The sequence below is a fragment of the Hesperophylax consimilis genome, chromosome 16 (assembly GCF_061612785.1).
Source record: "Hesperophylax consimilis isolate HC1 chromosome 16, BYU_Hcon_1.0, whole genome shotgun sequence".
Classification (NCBI taxonomy): Eukaryota; Metazoa; Arthropoda; class Insecta; order Trichoptera; family Limnephilidae; genus Hesperophylax; species Hesperophylax consimilis.
The window spans coordinates 21,538,207-21,560,920 of NC_142851.1; the positions used below are offsets into that span (position 1 = coordinate 21,538,207).

The following is a 22,714-nucleotide window of genomic DNA, read 5'->3' on the forward strand; positions in this document are numbered from 1 at the left end:
TTATCGTTGGAATATTACACCTTAGGGTGTTGTGCTTGGTGCACAAACCTTTAACATTTTGGGAGTAAAATGTTAGTTTCGTGGGAAGTTTTTTGTATTTACAATAACAGGTTTATTGTTCTTATATTTTTTTTGTTATTTGTTTTTGGGATGTTATGCCGTGTTGCGCTAACTCCTTCTTTAGCCAATAACACATCTGCCCTGATGATGGACACTGCAATGCTGTCCGAAACGTTGGCTAAAGAAAGAGTTAGCGCAACACGGCATAACATCCCAAAAACAAATAGCAAAAATACTTTTGGCCGTGAAAATCTTAAATCATATTTGTTCTTATATTTGATTGTGAGACCTATTTCACCGTCTTGGGTTCTTTGGTCTAGGGTTAATCGTAAATTGGCGAGATAGTTTCTTTGGGCTGGAGTTTGGTCGCAATAAATTTTAATGCCAAGGTATTCTGTTATGCTATTTTTTTTTTCGCAAAATATCAATGGCTTGGGTGGGATTGTCAAGCATCACTTTTAGAGGTCTGGGTTTGTCCGTTTTTTTTATCCCCAGACGAAAGGTTGTGATGTTGGCTTTAATGATGGTTGCGTTTATTGCCGTTAGTGTATTTGATATTCTTGTATCGGTAATTTTGTCAATTTGAGAGCAGGCCAAGCTTTCAAGAAAGTTGAAAATAATAATGTTTTTCGAACGTTTTTTCCTCTCCTCGAGCTCGTCAGCAGCTTCGCACATTGTTAAATTTGTTTAATTTTGTTTGGTCCAATGAATATGTTTCGTTCCTACTGGAATATCATTTATCCAGTACATACCCTTCCCTACCCATCATAATTTGCTGAAAACTATTCAAATAATGGAATTATTATTCAAGACAATCATGCAAGTTCGAGTGTTTTTATTTTGGAAGAAGAGGAAGAATTCTGGCTATCATGAAACGAGTTCCCGGAACTAACTATATTTTGATAGTGTTATGTGCTTCTTCGCAGATATAATAAATATTAAGTGATTGGTTATCCTATTGGTCTATCCATATACATACAAATTAGTGCCTCTGTGGCGGGCGGGCAGAGGGAGGTCTGGTAGCGCGAATTTTTTATACAAATCTACAATTTTGTTGCGAGATTTTGGAAATTTTGCCCTCTCGACCTTGAAAATAAGTGTCTACATGAAATTTCGACAATCATTCATCTCCCTTTCCCACTCCTTTATACACAATTTTGATATATCTGACTCTGCACTCTTCAAAATATGAGGAAAATGGCTGTCTCCATCCGATTTCGAAAAACCCGGGCAACGCCGGGTGCCTCAGCTAGTTTCTTATTATAAAGTCAAACCACAAAACGACATCTTTCTACAAAAAAACCTATCAAGGCCAGTGCGCAGTGGCAGCCAGCGACCAGGAGCATCGCAGCTACGCACTCCCTAAATTTCAGTCCATCGAAGAATAATAATTTCCAAATAATAATAATAATACCATCGTAAACCAAAAGTCAAATACAATAACAGTAATACTAAAATTCAATTCAACCGGCACGTATTTTCGATTTTTGTATCACATGTCATAAGTCACGTGGTGTGAGCGGATTCATATCGCTCTCCGAGAAATGTCGCCTGAGAACAACAACAAATACGCGCACAGTCTGGATGCTGACCATTGCATTAAAATCTCTTTGAAACGTGAGCGGCGCTCATCAGTACCGCGGAACTCTTCGGTGAGGCGGAATTACCCGAAAACTCGATACATTGTGTTGATGGCACGAGTTTAGTTTACAGTTAACATTAGAGGTGAGTAAAATAACGTTACACAGTTTTTCGTAAGCGTTAAAGTTCAAAAACAGTTGCAACAGTTTTGTGGATTTTGAAAAAACCGTTTAAAAAAACGTGTAACGTTAAACGCTTCCATTTTAAACGCTTGTCCGCCCGTACACAATACCCGTAAAGAAACGCTTTTTCACTAAACGGTTATCCACCTGTCCTCTATCGACCGCCCGTAAACCGTTCAAAGAAACGCTTCCATCAATACGCGATTGGCCGCACGTAAACCGATGTAAAGAAACGCTTATTTATTAAACGCTTTCTCGTTCAAACAGTTACCCATTACCCACCCGTACACGATAGGCCGACCGTAAACCGATGCAAAGAAACGTTTATTTATTAAACGCCTTCTCGATCCCGTGCGCGCCCCGTAAACCGTTGCCGAAAAGCTTCCACGCGCTTATGATTGGCTGCCTGTAAACCGGTGCAAAGAAACGCTTGCATTCTCGTCAAATGCTTTGATGTTCGCTTTCTCCCGCAACCGTTTACCGATAAAGAATACGTTAAGAATTATATTTTAGAAGAAGGGTTCCCAACTTTTTTGATCTTGGGAGAACCATTTTACATTAATTCTCACGGGGATCGAGTTATAATAAGAATCTTATAAGAATGTTTACTGATGTTTTTTTCAGCTCTTCAGATTTTGACCACTAAACCGATTCATTCAGATAAGCACGAATCTAGCGAAACCGATTTGTCCTACAACAAGGATTTTATGGGTAAGGAAATTTAAAATATGGAAATAATTCAATTTTCAAAATTCACATTCGTAACTTATTCAGATTAATATTGATAAAGTACCTAATCTTGAAGTATTAACAAAATTTCTAGATAACGCAAAAATGTTCAACTAAAATCATAAAACAGAAGTGAGTTGAAATAATATTGTTTAAAGTCATTTTTACTCTTCTTTGTTATGTATCTGGTTCATCAAATATCAATTAATTTGACTGATGTTTATTCAGAGACGACAATAATATCTGCCCGAAAATCCTTAGTAGAAAAATCTAGAGCCTTTTTTAAATAAAGACAAATATTCCGGAGTTACGAATAACCGGATAATATTTTAAAATCTCGCACTACTTCCACAGTAATCAGAAAATATTGCTTGTGTTGTGATGGAGGAATTGGACTACACATATGATTTCGAAAAACTCTGTGTAAAGCCTTCATGGGACTTCAGCTAGTAATACATAAAATCGTTGTACTCACAAGATAACGTTTGCTCCAATTCCCGCTCCCCGGACGCAATGGGCGGCCGTCAGAACATATCGAGATGAAATCAGTGCTCCTCCGCAGTGGAATCCTCTGCCAGTTGCTAGAAATACCAAAAATCGACTTCATTTTTATATTATGTAGATCACATAAAAATTGACTCTTCACTCAAAACCAAAAGAACATGGCCAACCAAAACCATGCGACTGCGCAGGCCTCTCACTGTCCCTCTTGCGCACAATGATTATTTTAAAAAGGGTAGAATTCATAGAAGGGTGCCTATGGAAAATGGCCAAGTGTCGTCTGCGCATGAGCAGGCCTTTCATCCGTCCTTATTTTACACAACAGTACTTTAAAAAAGGGTAGAATTCATAGACGGTACGGATATAAAATATTTTAAAATGTGGCGTTACTCACGTTTCTGATATTCTAGCAGAGCCATCCACGTGAACTCGTTCAAGTCTGTGGTGGTTCCCCCGACAATTTTGTCCACCAAGTCTTCTCCACAAACATTTATTGTAGGAATGAGATTGTTTGGTTGGAAACGATCAGTGATGGTTGGTTCTTCTGCCGCCGGAGGAGCGCCTGCAGGGCAGCATACCTGAAAATAAATAGTTAAAATCAAGGTTTGCATTCATCGCCGATACCATGTTTATCCACTTTGCGCGGCAAATACTAAACCCTTGGAATGCCATCTTTCCGTGATCTAGTACTAGTACTTCTTACTTGGCCAGGGGTTAATTGCCAACCACTCGCCGTAAGCCGGCTGACACTGTTTTCGTTATAAATTCCTTTATTTTACAAAATGATTTTTTTGTAAGTTGTACTGTCTTCCCAGAAAATATTTTAATATACTTATAAAAAATATATTCATCTATCCTATACAGTTTCCCGGGATAACTACTTATATTCGGAGAAATATTTTTCTTTCTAATGTTATAAAAATTATTACTATGATGAAAAAAAATGAAAATATTACTTTTATTTACTTTTTAGTTTTGTTGTGCTTTCCTGCTAAATAATCGTTCACAACATAAATAGAAAATATGAGGTTTTCCTGTTAATTAATTCAGTACATCTTTTAATTACTAATTATTTTTCTTTTTTTTTTAATGGTTGCATAGTTACCAATGTCCTTACACATTTTTTATTAAAAATACATTTATAAAGAGTAAAAATAAATAATATGTTTTCACAATTTAGGTTTTAAGTTGTTTATATTTTCTTCTAATTTTATTTCATCTGGGGATACGCCAATTATCTTCATTGTTCTATGACTTTTGAAAATCTGAATTATTATATTTGATGAGGAATTTTGCGACGCGCTTTTTAACAAACATAAATAGTTAAAAATTTTCATAGAGGTAAAATAAATATATTTCCAAGAGACGAAACGACCAGCTGGAAAAGTATGAATATAAATTATTTCCTTGCTAAGCGAATAAAGTATATTTTAATATGCTAGGAGCATTTTTTAAGGTTCAAAACAACATAAAATCGAGGCAAGTTCGGTGACTAAGAATAGCAAGTCCATGGTGGATTCGCCGGTACACGACGCGCGACGGGTATAAACTTCATAAATATATGGTGGATTTCATGGCGCACTGCATTTGGCGTATTTTTTTTTACATTAACTCCACGTGTGAAGGGACATCTTCAATTGAAATACCGGTAGAACAACGACATCATTCACAGCTGATGACGTCCAAAATTTAAATGTAATTATGTGTAAATGTAGTAAGTATTTCAAACGTCATATTGCGATCGATATATTTGTATGAAGTTATTTACGCATTCAAGTATAACATGTAATATAACAATTACACACAACAACCACAAATAACAATTCAACAATATAATGCAAAACTGCCAGTTTATCTGGAAACAACTTTTTTTTTGCATGTTTGCATTCTTACATATTATTAAAATAAATACCGGAAAGTCCGATTACTCGTATGTCCTGTGTGTGCGAACCGTATCGAAATTTCTCTAATAAACAATAAACAGTTCTCAAGTAACCTACCGTATATTATCTGCCTGTACAAAATATAAACACATAATATATATAATACTGTAAATACAATTATGAATGTTTTTGTTTCAAACACTATGAACTTTTTTAGGTAAAAGTGCACTTGGGTATATAAATAAAAATGAACTTCTAATGATGACGTGCCATAGTTAAATTCCAAACTAAATTAAATAAAAAATACAGTGTGTGGCAAGCCTACGCACGACGGAAGTGAAACTTTTATTATTCTTCTCTCTCTCTTTTCAATTCATCCTCTCTTTTTTTCTGTCTATTGACATATTTATAAGTAGACATCGGATTATATGCACTAACAAAGTGCCAAAATATGCATGCAAATATGCACTAAAAAAAGCCGAAATATGCACTAAAAACTCTTGATTTGCCCAAAATATGCACAATGCAAAATCAAAAAACCATTTATATTTTTATATATTTTTATTAAAAACCGTACAACTCAGCGAAATGTTCTTAAAATTATGCATAGTTTTTGTGACAATATACAACTAAGTATTTTTCCAAATTTTCGAGCTCAAATCTGTGACGTTTGCCACCCAGTATTAATTTGTACGCCGAACACGACCTCTCTACGTCAACTGACGTCATTGGACAAAATTTAAAATTTGGCGCCATTTCTGGAGATATATCTGTTTAGGCAGGGTATGACCTGTGCCGTTGATGTAGGCATTAATGTTCTTCATATCTTCAAGACTCGGGTTTTTAAGCAAAATAGAGTCTAACTTTTTACGAATCTTTTCTGATATTGAATTAGGAAGGGCGTTGGCGAGTTCGATCATTGTTTCCAGTATTTCTATTGCTTTAATTAGAGAAAGGTTTTTTGTTTCCAATTTTTTTATGGTATCTGGTAACTTGTGGAAATGTGTTGAGATGAGAGCGATATTCTGTTTAATGGATGCGTCTTCAAATGCTAGCTTGCTTGAATGAATTGCAATGGCCTCAGAACTGTCAAATTGCCCAACTACTTGTTTTACGGCCTCAAAATTTTCAGCATAGAATAATACTGCATTTAGCCAAGTACCCCATCGAGTAATTATGGGTTCTGGCGGCAATGCTTCATTTGGCAATTGCTCTTTATAAGACTGCACACGCGACGGTGCTTTTAAAAACACTTTTTTTGTAGAGGAAATCAATTTATTAACATTCCCATACTCTTGGCGTATCTCTTCTGCAAGGCGATGAAACCCGTGAGCTAAGCAGGTAATGTGTAGTAAATTTGGATAAAAAGTTTGCAAGGCTTGGCCAGCTTTCACCATGTATGGCGCAGCATCAAAAACAAACATGCAGATTTTTTCATCCACAGAACAATCGGGAAACAAAGATCTTATGGAATCATTTATGAAACGAGCAACAGTTGAATGATTTGTTTTTTCTAGGATTTTACAGGCAACCAAGTCACCTATCTCCCTATACGTAGATGATACCTCCCGCTATTAAACGAAATATGCACGATTTGGGAAAAAAGGCTGAAATATGCATTAACGTCGTAATTAGAGAGTTATATGCATTTGCATATGCAAATATGCAAATGCATATAATCCGATGTCTATTTATAAGTAATAAAAAAAAATTAAAAGTTATAAAAATATGGGATTCGAACCCGGGTCCTGCATAACGAGTGTCGAACGCTCTGCCGCTCTGCCGCTCTGAGGAGAGATATTTCGCGCGACGCGGCGTTATCGGCCTTGATTGGTAATTTTAATAATTCAAAATAAAAATAATTAATCAAAATACCGAGCGAATCTACCGGCTCCATTAATAATCTATATTTCGACCAAAATATCATATAGGTACCGTAAATTAAAGTAAAGGTAAATTAACAAATTTATGTAATTTTTTACTACATTATTACAAATCGTTGATAAAAAAAAATAATTAATCAAAATACCGAGCGACTCTACCGGCTCGATTTGTAAGCTATATTTCGACCAAAATATCATATAGGTATCGTAAATTAAAATAAAGGTAAATTAACAAATTTATGTAATTTTTTAGTACATTATTACAAATCGTTGATAAATAAAAATAATTAATTAAAATACCGAGCGACTCTACCGGCTCGATTTGTAAGCTATATTTCGACCAAAATATCATATAGGTACCGTAAATTAAATTAAATTTAAATTAACAAATTTATCTAATTTTTTACTACATTATTACAAATCGTTGATAAAAAAAAATAAAAGTTATAAAAATATGGGATTCGAACCCGGGTCCTGCATAATGAGTGTCGAACGCTCTGCCTCTAGACCACGGTTATTACGTATTCGACCAAAATATCATATGGTCAACATATCTAAAAGTCGCAGCACGAGAACATTTTATCACTTTAAAATAAATTATTATTAAAAAAATCACAAAAAGAAATTTTTTTTTAGTTAAAGCGGGGTCGAACCTCGGTTCTTCACGACGACAATCGGGCGCTCTGCCTCTAGACCGCGGCGCTGAGTTTGGAGAGTGACCTAAAGTAGGTATATAATATTGGCTAGGCTCCTATAGCGAAATGATCACGGTTTTTCATGACGGTCATGAGTTGGTTTTACTCCGGTCCTCGAAATTGCATAACGCGCGTAAAAAAGTTTCACTTCAATAAAAAATACCCAAAGAATATTGTTTTATTCCAAATAGGAAAATTTTGAGTTTACTTTGGACACACCGACACCCTCGGTTTTTCCTTTCAAGGATTTATTTTCATTGTTTTATGTTTGGAATGGTAACCGGATAATTCATCACAATGAGAATTCATCACATCTTTAAAAAGTTGTATAAAGTCATGGAAAGTGATGAAACAAAAACTTTATTAACTGGGTTATGTAGGTTAGGTTAGGTTAGGTTGGGTTAGGTTTAAAAAAAAATTTCATCGTTTTTAATGACTTTATATCACTTTTTAAAAATGTGTTGAATTGTCACTGTGTTGAGTTATCACGGAACCGTCTGTTCAATAATTGTAATATTCAAATTAGAAAGAGTGTTTCATCTTAAAAGTATTTAATTTTGGGATACTTAAAAAAACAGCGAATCTATGGGAAGATCAATGTCAACCGGGAATATTTCTAAATACACATCAAATTAAAGTAACTTAACAACAAAATGTATGTTAGGGCACCTTTGGTTGGTTGCCTTGGAAGCCGCACTGGGCCTCTCGTAGGTAGGTGGTGACGCTGGCAGGACGGTTGGCCTGTTGTACCATCGCGTATAGTGTTGGGCAGCTCCTCAAAACCACACAGTTGTCACCCCGGTTTCGGCATTGATTCTCTGGAATTACATTATACAACATGATATTAGATCAGATAAGAAATCAGAAAGACAACATTCTGGCAAAGGTCCTTCTCGATGTCGGAATTTTGAATCTGGTTATCCTTCATCAATATTGAAGGTGCTTCACCCATCCTCTCAGGTATTCAAATTTTACTTGAGTGTATTTTTTCACTTATTATTATATTCTTCATAAATTGAGCTCTACAGCTCGTGGTTATAGTAGTAGTAGTTAGTAGGTGATATATTATATAAACGTAGGTAATTCAAGTAAATAATTAAAAAATAATAATAATAATAACCAAAGTGTAATTTTTGTACTAGATAGTATAGATTAAGAAGGTACACATTAAGTAGACATGCATTGAGTTTATACTAACCCTTTTTTTTTTTTTTTAAACTTCCGATTTAGTTGTCCGGGTTAAGTCTTCCCCAAAGGAAAAACTTAACCCTTCCACTCACTTTTCCACAAATGATCATCTAGTCAATCAACATTATGTAAGTGCATTATATAAGCAAAATAAATACAAAACAATACAAGAACAACACGTCAAATCACCAGAGATCAAATGGGAAAATAATTCACCGTCTCCAGATATTTTCATATCAGAGGGTTCGGCTCGGTAGAACTTCTAACAGGGCCTATAAATCCTACTGATCCCTCAACATAAATATTTAAAAAATCTTTTGTTATCCTACATGTATTCAAAATGACCGACTTTTGCATCTTTATATATAATTTTTTTGATAGATCTAATACGCCTAAATTTTTAATTAGAGAGCTAGGTATAATGCCAGTAGCCGAAATAACGAATGGTAATATTTTTATAGTCTGAGAATGCCAAATTCTTTTTATTTCATTTCCTAAATCTGTGTATTTTCTTATTTTTTCACTAACAGATTTTTGAATATTACAGGAATTTGGAATAGCGACATCAATGATATAAGTTATTTTTTTAATTTTGTCATGTAAAACTATATCGGGTCTATTATGACTAATCGCTCGGTCTGTTAGTATAGTTTTATCATAATATATTTTATAAAATTCGTTTTCTAAAAATGAATTTGGTTCGTATTCATAATATGGTACTACATTACGGCAGTCAATCAAGTTATGTTTAATTACCAAATTTTGGTGAATTATTTTTAAAACTTACTCGGTGTATACTCGGACGGTGCTAATATAGAACATCCCGATATAATATGTTCTATAGTTTCCGGAAAAGCCAAACATTTTCTACACAAATCATCAATTTGATTTGTATCTTTGATTATATGCTTTCTATAATTTTTAGTATTAATGACTCTATCCTGAATGGCAAGCATAAATCCTTCTATTTCTGCGCTCAACTCTCCAATACTCAACCATTTGTTTGAACGTGTTTTACATTTTACACAAATTATTATTGATAAACCAATATTTATGGATGGTAAACGGTTTTTTATCAGTTGTGTAAAATTTAAAACACGTTTATTAGGAAGGCTCTAAGTAAACATAATATAGTGTTACTTATTACACAGACAATTAATGAATTTTAGGTTGACAATACGTGGACTGTTTATCGATAACTTCAAGCACAGAAGCATTGACAAAAATTTTGATGGCCCAGGTATCGACAAAATATTATACATATATCGATAGGACCAGGTTTTCTAACTACCTTCACAGTATTTGGCGTCTTCTTATTCGCTTTTTTATTTGCTTTTTTATTATTTTTATTTGTAGGCCCGAACCTCGGGCTTTCAGAATTTCTTAAAATTTTGGTGACCATTATTGTAATATATGCTCATCATTGTATTATATGAACACTATTGTACCAAAGGATCATTATTGTACTACATGCTCATTATTTTATTATATGATCATTATTGTACTATATGATCATCATTGTATTATATGATCATTATTGTACTTTAGGATCATTATTGTACTACATGATCATTATTGTACTACATGATCATTATTGTACTATATGATCATTATTGTATTATATGACCATTATTGTACTATATGGTCGTTATGGTATTATACCCAATAGCTAAATTACGAAAACATAGCGGGCAGAGAGTCGGCGGCTGGTGGATTGTTCAAATGCAAAAAAAACTAAAGTACTGAATAGTGAGAAGGTTTAAACAACTGTGTAACTTTACATTTTAATTACTTTGTCAGTTTACCGGGTTTTATAGTGAAGAATAAAAAATAAAATAATATTTATTAGATTCACTTTATGTACTTAAGTACTGTGATTTTTAGTCGCACGTAATCGCACTTTTTTTAACAACAATTCTAGGTATACTTTTGTTAATTTTTATAAGTTATTTATTATAGTACATATATAACTATGTTGTTTGTAAATCTAAAAAGACAAATAAAATGAATGATTCCAATTTTTTATGTATTTTTCAAAGATGTTTTTGTTTTAAGCATTTGTTATTCGTCTTTGTTTGTAAGTTAAATGATTTAAAAAGAAATCTGTTGGTTTTTCCTCCGCTTTCTTATCATGTCAAGTTAACTTCATTACCCAGAGGTCAACAGAAATACCCAACTACTCGACGGATGGCATTAAACGAATAACAACCTGAGATAACTTATTGCTTATTAATTACTTTACTCAATATCCGCAATCTCTTATTTTACTCCCGAACGAGATTTAAAATTTACAGAATAATCAATGGATATTTATACTAACTAACTATCACGGCATTTTACGCAAGGAAAGGGTAGAGATTATGAACCACCCTACAACTCTTTTCTATTCTTGAAAGTCAACATCTCATACTTTATTCACTATAAGTGTACACGAAGCTTTGACTTGTGTATACTTTTTGGAATTTCTAGGTAAAATCACATATTTTTCCATTCGGACGTAATATCAAGCATATGTAACAACTACTGTTAAAAGCCTTTTTTTTAAGAAAGTCTAAAATTGTGTAACAAATAATTTGACAATTCTTGAAAAACTCGCACTACCGTCAATTGAAAATGTTGCTTATGTAATGATGTGGGAGCTAGTAGAGAAATTGAACGCACGACTCCCGATTTGGAACCCGATGCATTGTCACCTCAGCTCCTAATCGGTCGAAAGACAAGACGCCACAATTTCTAACATCAGAGGTTCAGCAGGAACAAAGTGTGTTGAAAATCTGTCAAAGGCTGGTAGTAACAACTAGTTCACGTACCTACATATTTATAATATCAGATTTTGTCGTCGACGAAAATTAAAGTTTTAAACATTTTAATACCCGCACACTACAATTTTGAATTTAGTGATTTCCATGTGATTGTATCCAAAACGATGGGCATAGTATTTTATAAGATATGCATTGCAGAAAATATAACAGAATTAAAATTATACCAAAAAATATTTTTCCTTATAAGGCTCCTCTCGATAAATTGAGCTCCATAGCTCGTGGTTATGGTGGGAGTATCAAAAACTTAATAGAAAATAAAGCTTTGTAGATGATATGTAAAGAAAAGATTCAATGGTTTATTAAATAACAATAAACAATATTATTTTATAAAAACAATAATAATGACCAAAGTGTTATTTTTCGGCTATATTTTATAGATTGGGGACGAAGCAATGCAAAATCATGTTTATTAGTTTCAAAATCTGATCTCGAAGCTTAGTAATATTATAGACGCTTTAATGAAATACTACTAGTAGAACACACATTGAACGATCGAACTATTTTTCTATAAAAACCTTATAGGACTTAAGCCCAGAAAAAAATAAGCATCAGGCCTATAAAAACAGCTTTAAAGTTGAAAATCTTCAACTCCCGCATGCCTTTTACAATACCAATTATATAATGTGGTATAGTAACTTATTTAGAAAATGTTCGTGAATTAACTTCACAAAATAAAATAAAACATGCTGTTTGGCGAAGTTTTTAGCGTGTATCAAAACAAACGGCTGGTGTTAAGCGGGAATTTCAACCTTATCGCAAAGGACTGCATGATTTCGCACGATTTCGAATGCTCCACGATGCTGTGGATCGCATTACGGGCAAAATCTATCATTATCCTATATTTCAATTTGATTTTTGAATTATTGTTTATATTTCAATGTTTCCGTTACATTAATTTTGTTTTTGAATAACAATATATTTATATACGTACATCCAGAGATGTGCAAAATGGGTTCCCAAAACCATTTGAAATGCAAAATGGAAATGGGTCAAAACTTTTCCATTTGAAAATGCAAAATGGTTTTTAGAAAAGCATTTCAAATGCAAAATGCAAAATACCTATTTTCAAAATGCATTGAAAATGCAAAATGGTTTCTCAGGAGAACAATTAAAATAATTATAGAATTTTTAAACAATTTTGTTATTTAATAATGGACATCAATGTTGAACAAAATACCTAAAAAATGCAAAATACCCATTTTCAAAATGCATTGAAAGTGCAAAATGGTTTCTCAGGTCAAACAATTAAAATAATTATTGAATTTTTAAACAATTTTGTTATTTAATAATGGACATCAATGTAGAACAAACATATTACATGATGGTAAATCCAAAAACACCACGACTACAGATTATGAAACCACAAAAAAATTGCGCGGGACTAATGTTGCCAACGTAAAAACATAGAAACTGCTATCTAACATTTAATATTATAGCGTCATGGCCCCATGTTCAGTATTTGAATCAGTATTTTTTGTAATGGTATCACTCAATTGCCAGGGCTCCTACCAGGGAGCAACTTGACAAATGTAAATTATCTCTCAGAGCGAGGTTGAGGACCGGCTGATATTTGGGGCTTATGAAAAAAAGATGAGTGGAGATAGTAGGAAGAATGTTGCAAAAAAGCATTTAAAATGGAAAATGCATTAAGAAAAGTATTTAAAATGCAAAATGGTTTTTAGAAAAGCATTTAAAATGCAAAATGGAAAATACCCATTTTGCATTATGCATTTCCATTTGAAATGGATTTATTTGAAATAAAGCACATCTCTGCGTACATCCAATATCGTATTTAAAATACGGCACAATTTCGAAACGAATGAACTTTGCCCTTAATATAGTAAAATTTCCGTGTTTCCTGTGATATAATGAAAGAACAGCGATTACACAATTTATTTATATTATTTGTCCGGATGTTAGTGACTGTACTGTGCACGTTTTAAAACAAGCCAAGCATCAATTATAACTATTATACATACCTGAATATGTTTTATGTAGAAAATTGTATATTTTACGATTTCAACACGAAACTTGTTAAAATAGTTGACAACTAGTGTCGGGTACGGTGTTTACAAGTTGAATTTGATAAGCTCTGAACTTTTGACCTTCGACGTCTCAGCCGTATCGACTCTAACGGGTCTTGTCTCGCTAAGGTCGCCGAGGCCGGTTGCTGCTAGCACCTCGCTAGCACCTTGGTGCTTCAACTAAGTTAGCATGCAAATATGTTGTAAAATATTTTCATTAATTAACGCTATATGGTCGGGCATTTTACCGCCAAATTGGGGGCGAAGCGCGGGTGTTTTTTTTAAATTTTAGCGCCAAAATTAGACTTTCCGCAAAAAATTCATATCTTATGATCTATTTGATATTTTTCCATGAAACTTTCAGTTTTTTACTTCAAAAAGATGTCTCTATTTATTTACTTAGCAATGTATGTTTAATTCCTTTTTGTATGAACAAAAACTTTCTTCTTTCTTGGGAATATATATATATATGTAAAATTTATTCACACAAAATTACAAGATTATTTAGAAATTTTCAATACATACAAAAAAAACTATAACCTAATAGTGCTTCAATGTGTGATAGCGTTCGAAACACTTTCCTTTATGCAGAGACACATTGCAAAACAGGCTTTTTTATTTGTTGTGTTTCAAACTCATTGTATTGACAGGTAGATAGATCGGGTACCGCCGACAATAGAAAACACATGACCCCCCACCCATTTAGAACCCTTTGTTTACAAGATTCCCGCTCCTTACCGCTTTGCGCAACAAAATGAGTATGACGAGTTTTTTCGTTTCCCGCAAAGAATGTGTTAATTATTATTTATTATTTGATATTAAATTTGTTCGTTTTACCTACTATTTATATATCAATTTCCATACGTAAAATCAAGGCATAAAATACTTTGAATCCCGATGAAGGAACCATTGGTTCTGACACGTGTGGATTTTTACTCTTCAAATAATAGATTAATAAAAAATAAATTAAATATCACATTATTAAAACATATTATTTCAATTACTAAAAACATCCACAATTTTTATGTTACCTACTGATTATTTACACAGTTACATAATAGTAGTTCCGGTGAAAATAACAAAAATAACGCATCTTTCAACTGAAAACCAAAAATTACACGTCAGTAACAACTACGATATTCCTCTGAAATACGATATTTCCAATATGCTCAAATTATTTTTCTCAACGTAATTCAACAGAAATGTTATTCGTCAGAGTCCAAAAATCTTTGAAGTTAAATTTTTGCAGTCATAAATTGTCATTCATTTAAGATATATTTCCAGCTAATAATAAAAACTAATTTTAAACCACCCAAATATAATTTAACTTCCTACTTCTTCTGGCGCTTGTAAAATTAGATTGTTAATGTTAATTTTAGTTATAATTTTCTACGTGTGTAAATATATATTTTATTAAGAAAGTAGTTACAGGCCTTAGTCGTAAGTCTCAGACGTAAGTCAGTAGTTCTAGTATTAACTGTTTAAGAAATATATTTGTACAGCGCCCTTGAGGTGATTTCTCACGAAAACGGCGCTATATAAATTAGCCAAATATTATTATTATTATAACATAATAACAAAAACTTTCAGTTTAAGTACATCGACTTTACTTATTTTTTCTATTATTAATAATTTTGAATTTTTTTTCAATATTCAATGCAAAGATTATCGACTGTCGAGATTCACAGAAAATCACGACATATTTTTGTTGGCAATATATCTGTGCTTTTTGGGTTTTTACTTCTATAACTGTTTCACAGTTGAGCAGATGTTGTAATACATATTTGCATCTTGTTTATAAATGCTTTGTTGTCGTGTCAAGTAACAGCCTTGCATTGTATATATAAGGAAAAATATTATTATATGCCGTAACAACAGATCTGTGTACAGGAATGGTGTGTGTCAATGGAAAAAACACGATAAAATTCACCCCAGCACAGTTTAAGGAAGCGGCATAATTAATATTGGAGCGTATCTACTGAAGTCAAATTGCATTTTTTTGTTAATCGCACTTACAAATTACCCACGTTTCTGGGAAAGTTTCAGAATTCAAACGAAGTTACTAAAATATTGTTTATTAATTTATGAACGTTCTGTTTTTTATTCTATATTTTGTGATTACAAAATATCTTCTGTGGCTTCAAAAATAATGTTACTATTGCAAAGAAATGTCTCATGTCATTAAATTAAATTAACTGCTCTTTTATTCCATTCTATTCATATGTTTTCTTCTTATTTTTATATCTTTTTTTCTCTCTCTTATTTCTGTACACCCAAAAATCTTAACATTGTAATCTAAAGAAATATGGCTACCATAATATGGGCATGTGCCTGGTATGGTGGCTGTAGAAACAAAAAACTGTAATCATTCAAATTTTTATGAATAAAGAAACAAAAAAAAAATCTTTTCACACAATGTTACACAGGATAAATTGCGCTTCGGTGGGTGATTTTACACGATAATACAAGTAAACGTGATATGTTTTTTTTAGGTAAATAGTTGAATTTTTTGTATGGGAAAATAAATATGCTTCTTTGGAAAAATATTTTTGTATGTGAAAATAAACATTGGAATTGGAAACATCGAAAAAAGTTATTTGTCTTTTTTACTTCTACCATCGTTTAGAATCACTTCCCGAAGTTAGCGCACTGTACCACCGGACATCCTGTATATAAGATATACCACATGATAAAGCTAGGCTTGTATGTATGCGGAATGTGTTATTTATTATATTCTTCATTTATATGTTAATGTATTCAGTTTATATTTTCAGTGTATCTTTTAAGATGAAATTTTATTTATTTTTCTATTTATATTTCAGAAAATGTATTTAAAAAACTCTTTACTACAGGATATTTATAGTTCAATTGCCTTGTAGCTTTTGTCACGTTTTGGAGCAGGGAAAATTGTTATCATGACTTCCTCTTTTCAATGAATTTATTATTGTTGAAGGCAACATATCGAACTTATTTCAAGATTTAAAAAATATTCAATTTCAATATATTTGAGACAGTTATTATTTACCCTTCAATTTAATTTAGACGTCAACTAGCAATATTTGGTATGATAAAACAAAGTAAATCACTTCACTCGCATCACTTCCTTCTTTCATTTTCCATAATTCACGGCTCGGCTCTCGCTTTGGTTCGTTCGTGTATACGCACATACGCAGCCTTAGGTACCCTTATTGTAAAGAGAAGCAGGGTTAGGAATTGAATACATTTAAAAAAATCAATAAAACATTGTAGGTAAGTTTGTTAAAAACATTGTAAAAAAGTATGACGAAGTGCTTATATGGGAAGCGATCAAGCGATATAAGCGAAACAAAATCAAGGTAAAACTGTTTTATCTTCTTCGTATAATAATACATTAATTTATTATGTCCATTCATCTTTATTACCTTTGTTTGTGTAGTGTGTATGGTAAACAAATGAACCAACAATAGCGTCGTAGCTGAATAATAAAAAAAAAAACAAAAAATAAAAGATCATTGTCGAATTGAATCCCGAAATCTAAATTTAAACGTAATACGAAGCTACAAGCCAAAAATGTGTATATTCTTGGTATACCTTATATCGTGGGTAATAGACATTAAAATCGCTTGACAAACGGAGTCTAGTAATGTTCGATTTCAAGCAAAAAACAGTTATTTATTTATTTTGTAAATAATTTTATAAGAAAGCAAAAAAGTGAATCAAGTGAAACTGTCACAGATAATCTTAGCTATAATACTGTATTTTTTTAAGTTTTTTTCTTTTATGCGTTAATACATTTCTATTGAAAAAATATTTATTTAAGTTGTTTGCATTTGTATTTTTTATTGAGTAATTTATTTTTTTATTTGTATTCTACTCAAGCGAAGCGATAGGAAAACCTTCAATTTATCTAAAGCATATTTTTTGGTATTCATATTTTACACCAATTCGTTATAAATATTAATCAAAATAGTGATTTGGCATTAAGCTTCGCCGTAATTGGTGAATGTCGCATCCAGAATCTTCTTTGGTCATTTGTGGTGTGAGAGGTCACTGTGGCCGGGTGTTTCAAACCAGTTCGAAAAACTTTTTGGATGCTTTCAATGTGTGCAAATACATTCAAACGTCTGTTCTTTTTGCATTGCCGGTAGGTACCTAGAAAACTGTACAAACAACATCCACTTCCTGAAGTCATTTGCTAAAAGTAATCAAATAATTTAGAGAATTTTAAAAACTTTTGGACGCGCTTCTTTATGAAAATAATTATTTTTTATTACAACATTCAACTACAACATTGCGTAGCAAGCGTGGCAAGACGGGATAACGATCTTTTCTTCTATTCTCACTTAATTTGGCAATGAATCTATTCTAGATGAAGTTTTAATTTGAAATATATTTTGATAATAATAAAAAATTGTTTTACTATCAAAAATAAATTTGTAAAAATATATTGCGTATTCAGGTTTATGAAATTAAACAAAAAAATTCTGTTTTTAATGTTGAATCAGCATTAATTGCCACAGCACAACACAAATGAACATGGAAAGAGTATTATCTTAGCAAGGTATCTTGGAGAAGTAAATTGTGCAGTAATTTCATTAGCAGGTTATATAAGAAACTATATAACAATAATTGTACTATAATACAGAAACGGGTTTGCATGGTCTGCTAGAAAAACTAGTTTTACACGTTATAAAGGTGAATAATATATTATTATAAGAAGAAGGTAACATAGTTTTACCTTGATTTCGTTTCGCTAACATCGCTTGATGGCTTCCCATACAAGCACTTTGAGATGTTGTTTACAATGTTTTTAACAAACTTACCTACATTGTTTTATTGAAAAGATTTTTATATTTGTATAATTCCTTAAGGGGGGGCTAGGGTTTTAAAATTATTTTTTTTGCATTTTTTTATTTTTTTTAAAATAAATGCTTAATATGTTAAAAATATTGTGTTCAAATTTCAAGTTGATTGGAGCAAAATTGACGAAGTTACGAGTATTTTTATACCTGTCAGATTTTAATCCCTACCCGACCATACGTATACGCCGAGCAGAGCAGGAAGCTGAGAAACAAACTAAAGAAGGCAGGATTCGTCGTAGACAGGAGCAAAAAGGTGCTTTAGACATCATGGATGATAGCAACATCCTTTATGGACCTGGCATTGATGATTCAGTGTGAGGTAAGCCGATAAAATTTGCTTATATACGTTTAATACCAGATTTTTTAGTGTTCAAAACTTTATAGCGTTTTTCCCACAACTCACGTTTTCAAAGTCGGTGACCGTCATAACTTCAAAACTACTGCACCGATCCTTTTGAAATTTTGAAAACTATTTCTGTACATAACTTACAAGGTATCGCTGGAGAGTTTTTTTCAAATTTGTTAATAATTATTATTTTAAAATTACAAATTAGCCGATTTTTTTCACTAAAAATAGCGTTTTTCCCTTCAAAGTGTTCCAAAAAAGTGAAAAATTAAAATTTCGAAAAACCCTCCCAGGGTTACCTAGAAAAAACTATTATCTAACGAATGAACTTTGATTTTTTGATTTCAGATGACCCAGCACCGAGTTATGAGGTGCACCACCATTCTACTTTTTTTTGAGACACGTCCGAATAATTGCTGCCATTGCCGTGTTTTTTAATATTTCTCCGTGAAAATTTTGTACAACATTTTTAAAATGTCATACTTTACTGTCCTATTAGATTTAATAAAGAAATTTTAACTATGTTGTCACAAAAAATTCACAAAAAAATGCCTTTTTTCGTACGAATTAACCCTAGCCCCCCCCTTAAGAAGAAGCTACAAGCCAAAAATGTGTATATTTTTGGTATACCTTATATCGTAGATAATATGCATTAAAATCGCTTAACAAAAGGAGTCTAGAAACGTTCGATTTCAAGCACAAAACTGCTGTTTATTTATTTTGTAAATAATTTTATAAGAAAGCAAAAAAGTTAATCAAGTGAAACTGTCACAGATAATCTTAGGTATAATACTGTATTTTTTAAAAGTAGTTTCCTTTACGCGTTCATACATTTCTATTGAAAAAATATTGTTTTTAGTAGTTTACATTTATATATTTTTTTGAGTAATTTATTTTTATATTTGTGTTCTTCTCAATCGAAACGATAGGAAATCCTTCAACTTATCTAAATCATGTTTTTTTGTATTCATCATGTACACCAATTCGTTATAAAGATTAATCAAAATAGTGATTTGGCATTAAGCTTCGCCTTAACCTATTTTTCTTTACACTAAGGGTAACTAAGGCTGCGAATGTGAGTATACACGAACGAACCAAAGCGCGAGCCGGACCATGGATTGTGGAAAAGGAACGAAGTAATCGCGAACGCCGCGAAACAAACACTTTTCCCATAATGCGTGGATCGGCTTGCGTTTTGCTTCGTACGTGTGTACCAAACATAATACGTTTAAATATGATTTAAGATTTTCACGGCAAAAAGTATTTTTGTTATTTGTTTTTGGGGTGTTATGCCGTGTTGCGCTAACTCCTTCTTTAGCCAACGTTTCGGACAGCATTGCAGTGTACAATACGTTTAACTTAAAAACTCCAAAACAATTCATATTAATAATCTATAAAAATAATATTGCGAACCAAAAAGCTACTTTAAGTATAAATACATTTTTTTGTTGCTCTATAAATATATATTTTTTTTATTCAATAAAAAAATTTATAATGTGGAATATACATATATATATTTCACTAGTAATAAGATAAAAGATATTATGATATGATTAATATTTTTTATTTTTCAATGTTCTCCCATAAAAAGCAATTGCTTGTGTTTATGGGATGAGGTATTATTTGTTTTGTTTCTTAGATTTTTATTTTATTTTTAAAATTTTTGTTTTTGTTTTTCTTTTATTTATTTACGTTTTTTTATTAATTTAGGTTTTCAGTATAATTATATATTTTAATGTTTGTGTTATAAGTAATTTGGTTTGTTTTATGAAACCAAATTTTGATAACTTGACAAAGATAGATAACTTTTTTCGAAATTCCAATGATTCCCATACAAAAATATTTTTTCATAAAAGAATATTCATTTTCTCATACAAACAATTCAATTTTTTTTACAAAAAAAGCGTTGGAATTTCGAAAAAAAGTGTCACATATTTTTTACTTTTTTAATAACCCCCCTCCCCATAGTTGGCGTACTTTACCCCCGGACACTCTGTATAACATTACATGAAATGATTTTTTTATTTTTTTCTTCTATATACCCGCTTAACTGCTAAAACAGTATGTCAACAGATCATATTACCAATATTAATTATATTACGAAAAGGCAAAATCAAATAAATTCAGAAGAACACTTTGGGATTACAAAACAAAAACATTCAAGATGATATAAGGCAGTCAACATACTCACAAGCATACACACACTCAAAGCCAAACAGTATACTTATAACACTCTCATAGGCATATGTATACAATTACATGCATACAACCAATGGATACTAGTGTATTTGTAAGACATATCAATAAAGAAAATCTTGATCCATTAACCACTCTTTAGCCTTTTTTTACAAATACACTAGTATCCATAAACATACACACACTCAAAGGCAAACAGTATACTTATAACACTCTCATAGGCATATTTATACAATTAAATGCATACAATCAATGGAAACTAGTGTATTTGAAAGCAATATCAATAAAGAAAATCTTGATCCAACCACTATATAGCTTTTTTTAGTTCAGTTGTGCAGGTTGGTTTGCTTTTTACGTCCATTGGAATCTTATTTAACACAGAAGGCACAAGATAAGTAAATGTCCGTTGGCCATATTTGCTTATCTTATTCACTTTTTTAAGTATGTAAATTATAAAATATTTTCTGTAAATGATGAAACAAGTCTCCGAAGTTTTGACAGAAGTCAGGAAGTTAAACGAACTCTTCACAATCATTTTGTAATCACAAAATAAAGAATAAAAAAACAGAACATTGACAAATTAATAAACAATGTTACTTGTAGTAACTTGGTTGAATTCTTAAACTTTTCCAGAAATTTGGGTAATTTGTATGTGCGATTTTTACAACAACAAAAAAACACATGCACTTTGACTTCAGTAGATACGTTCCAATATTAACTGCCACTTTTTTAAATTGTGCGGTTGTGAATTGTATCGTGTTTTTCCAGTGACACGGATTTTTTAGTGTGGCAGACAATGATATTTACCACTTTTTCCTTGCACATACAATGAAAGGTTGTTACTTACTATTTATTAAAACTGCTTGTGGGTTTTTGCTCACCTTTGTAAAACAGTTATAGAACACAGAAGTAAAAACCCAAAAAGCACAGATATGTTGCTAACTAAAATGTGGCTGTGAATCTTTCAACATATTTTTTCGATTTAAATTTTGATGTTTTACGAAAACTCAACATTAATTCGTATTTTAAATTGACACCTACTTCATTTTTTAAAATGAACAGGTTTTCTAAGGGACACTGCGGAATCTCCATGATTCCTTTTAAGTTACCCTGAAGTTCTACTCGGGGCTTATGTCAGCATATGCAGGTAGAATTTTTCTTGGTCTTGAAGAGACCCATGCCATATAATTTAGCAAACACAACAGCCGGCACGTAGTTTCACAGAAAGGGAAAGAACCTGCTATTTAAATGAACAATGAAATCAGGAATTTCGCTCGTTCATTGCAAATAATAATTGCAATTTCTTACGATCAAACTCGATTATATTCACAATTATAATTGTCTAGATTTTAAGCTTTCCGGTTCTCTAACTACATATAATAAACAGTGAAATATTTAACATATTTTTACAAACAGCATAGTTAGAAATATTAACAAGCGTTGGTCTCAAATAATAAAAATTGTGTACCGTTGAATAAATACAATAATTCTTACATGAATTATTTCTTCAACAATAATGTTATTTACTATCAGTTCTCGGACATTATCATTACCGAAAGTGTTGAAAACACGTTCATGAGGTCATGATAATATTATTATTACCTAACCTGTTTACAACTTCTCAGACATCCTATGCATTAATCTATCAATTTTTTGTGAGCATTAAACTCTTGGGTGAAGATATGTTCCTTAATATCACATGATGTGATGGTATGAAGTAGAGATTGAATTCGATAAATATCGAAACATATTATATTATAGATTTATGATAAAAGACAATGGT

General features: G+C 31.9%; 1 protein-coding gene across 1 annotated transcript in view; it reads right to left on the reverse strand.

The window, feature by feature from the left end:
• The window catches only part of LOC149416885 (CLIP domain-containing serine protease HP8-like), a 31,695-nt gene that overhangs the window by 6,763 nt on the left and 2,218 nt on the right, over nucleotides 1-22,714 (reverse strand). The window contains exons 2-4 of the mRNA XM_089641033.1: nucleotides 8,184-8,332; nucleotides 3,448-3,631; nucleotides 3,028-3,133 (exon numbers count right to left, since the gene is read on the reverse strand). Of these exons, the coding sequence (XP_089497159.1) occupies nucleotides 3,028-3,133; nucleotides 3,448-3,631; nucleotides 8,184-8,332 (439 nt within the window). The remainder of the gene's footprint in view (nucleotides 1-3,027; nucleotides 3,134-3,447; nucleotides 3,632-8,183; nucleotides 8,333-22,714) is intronic.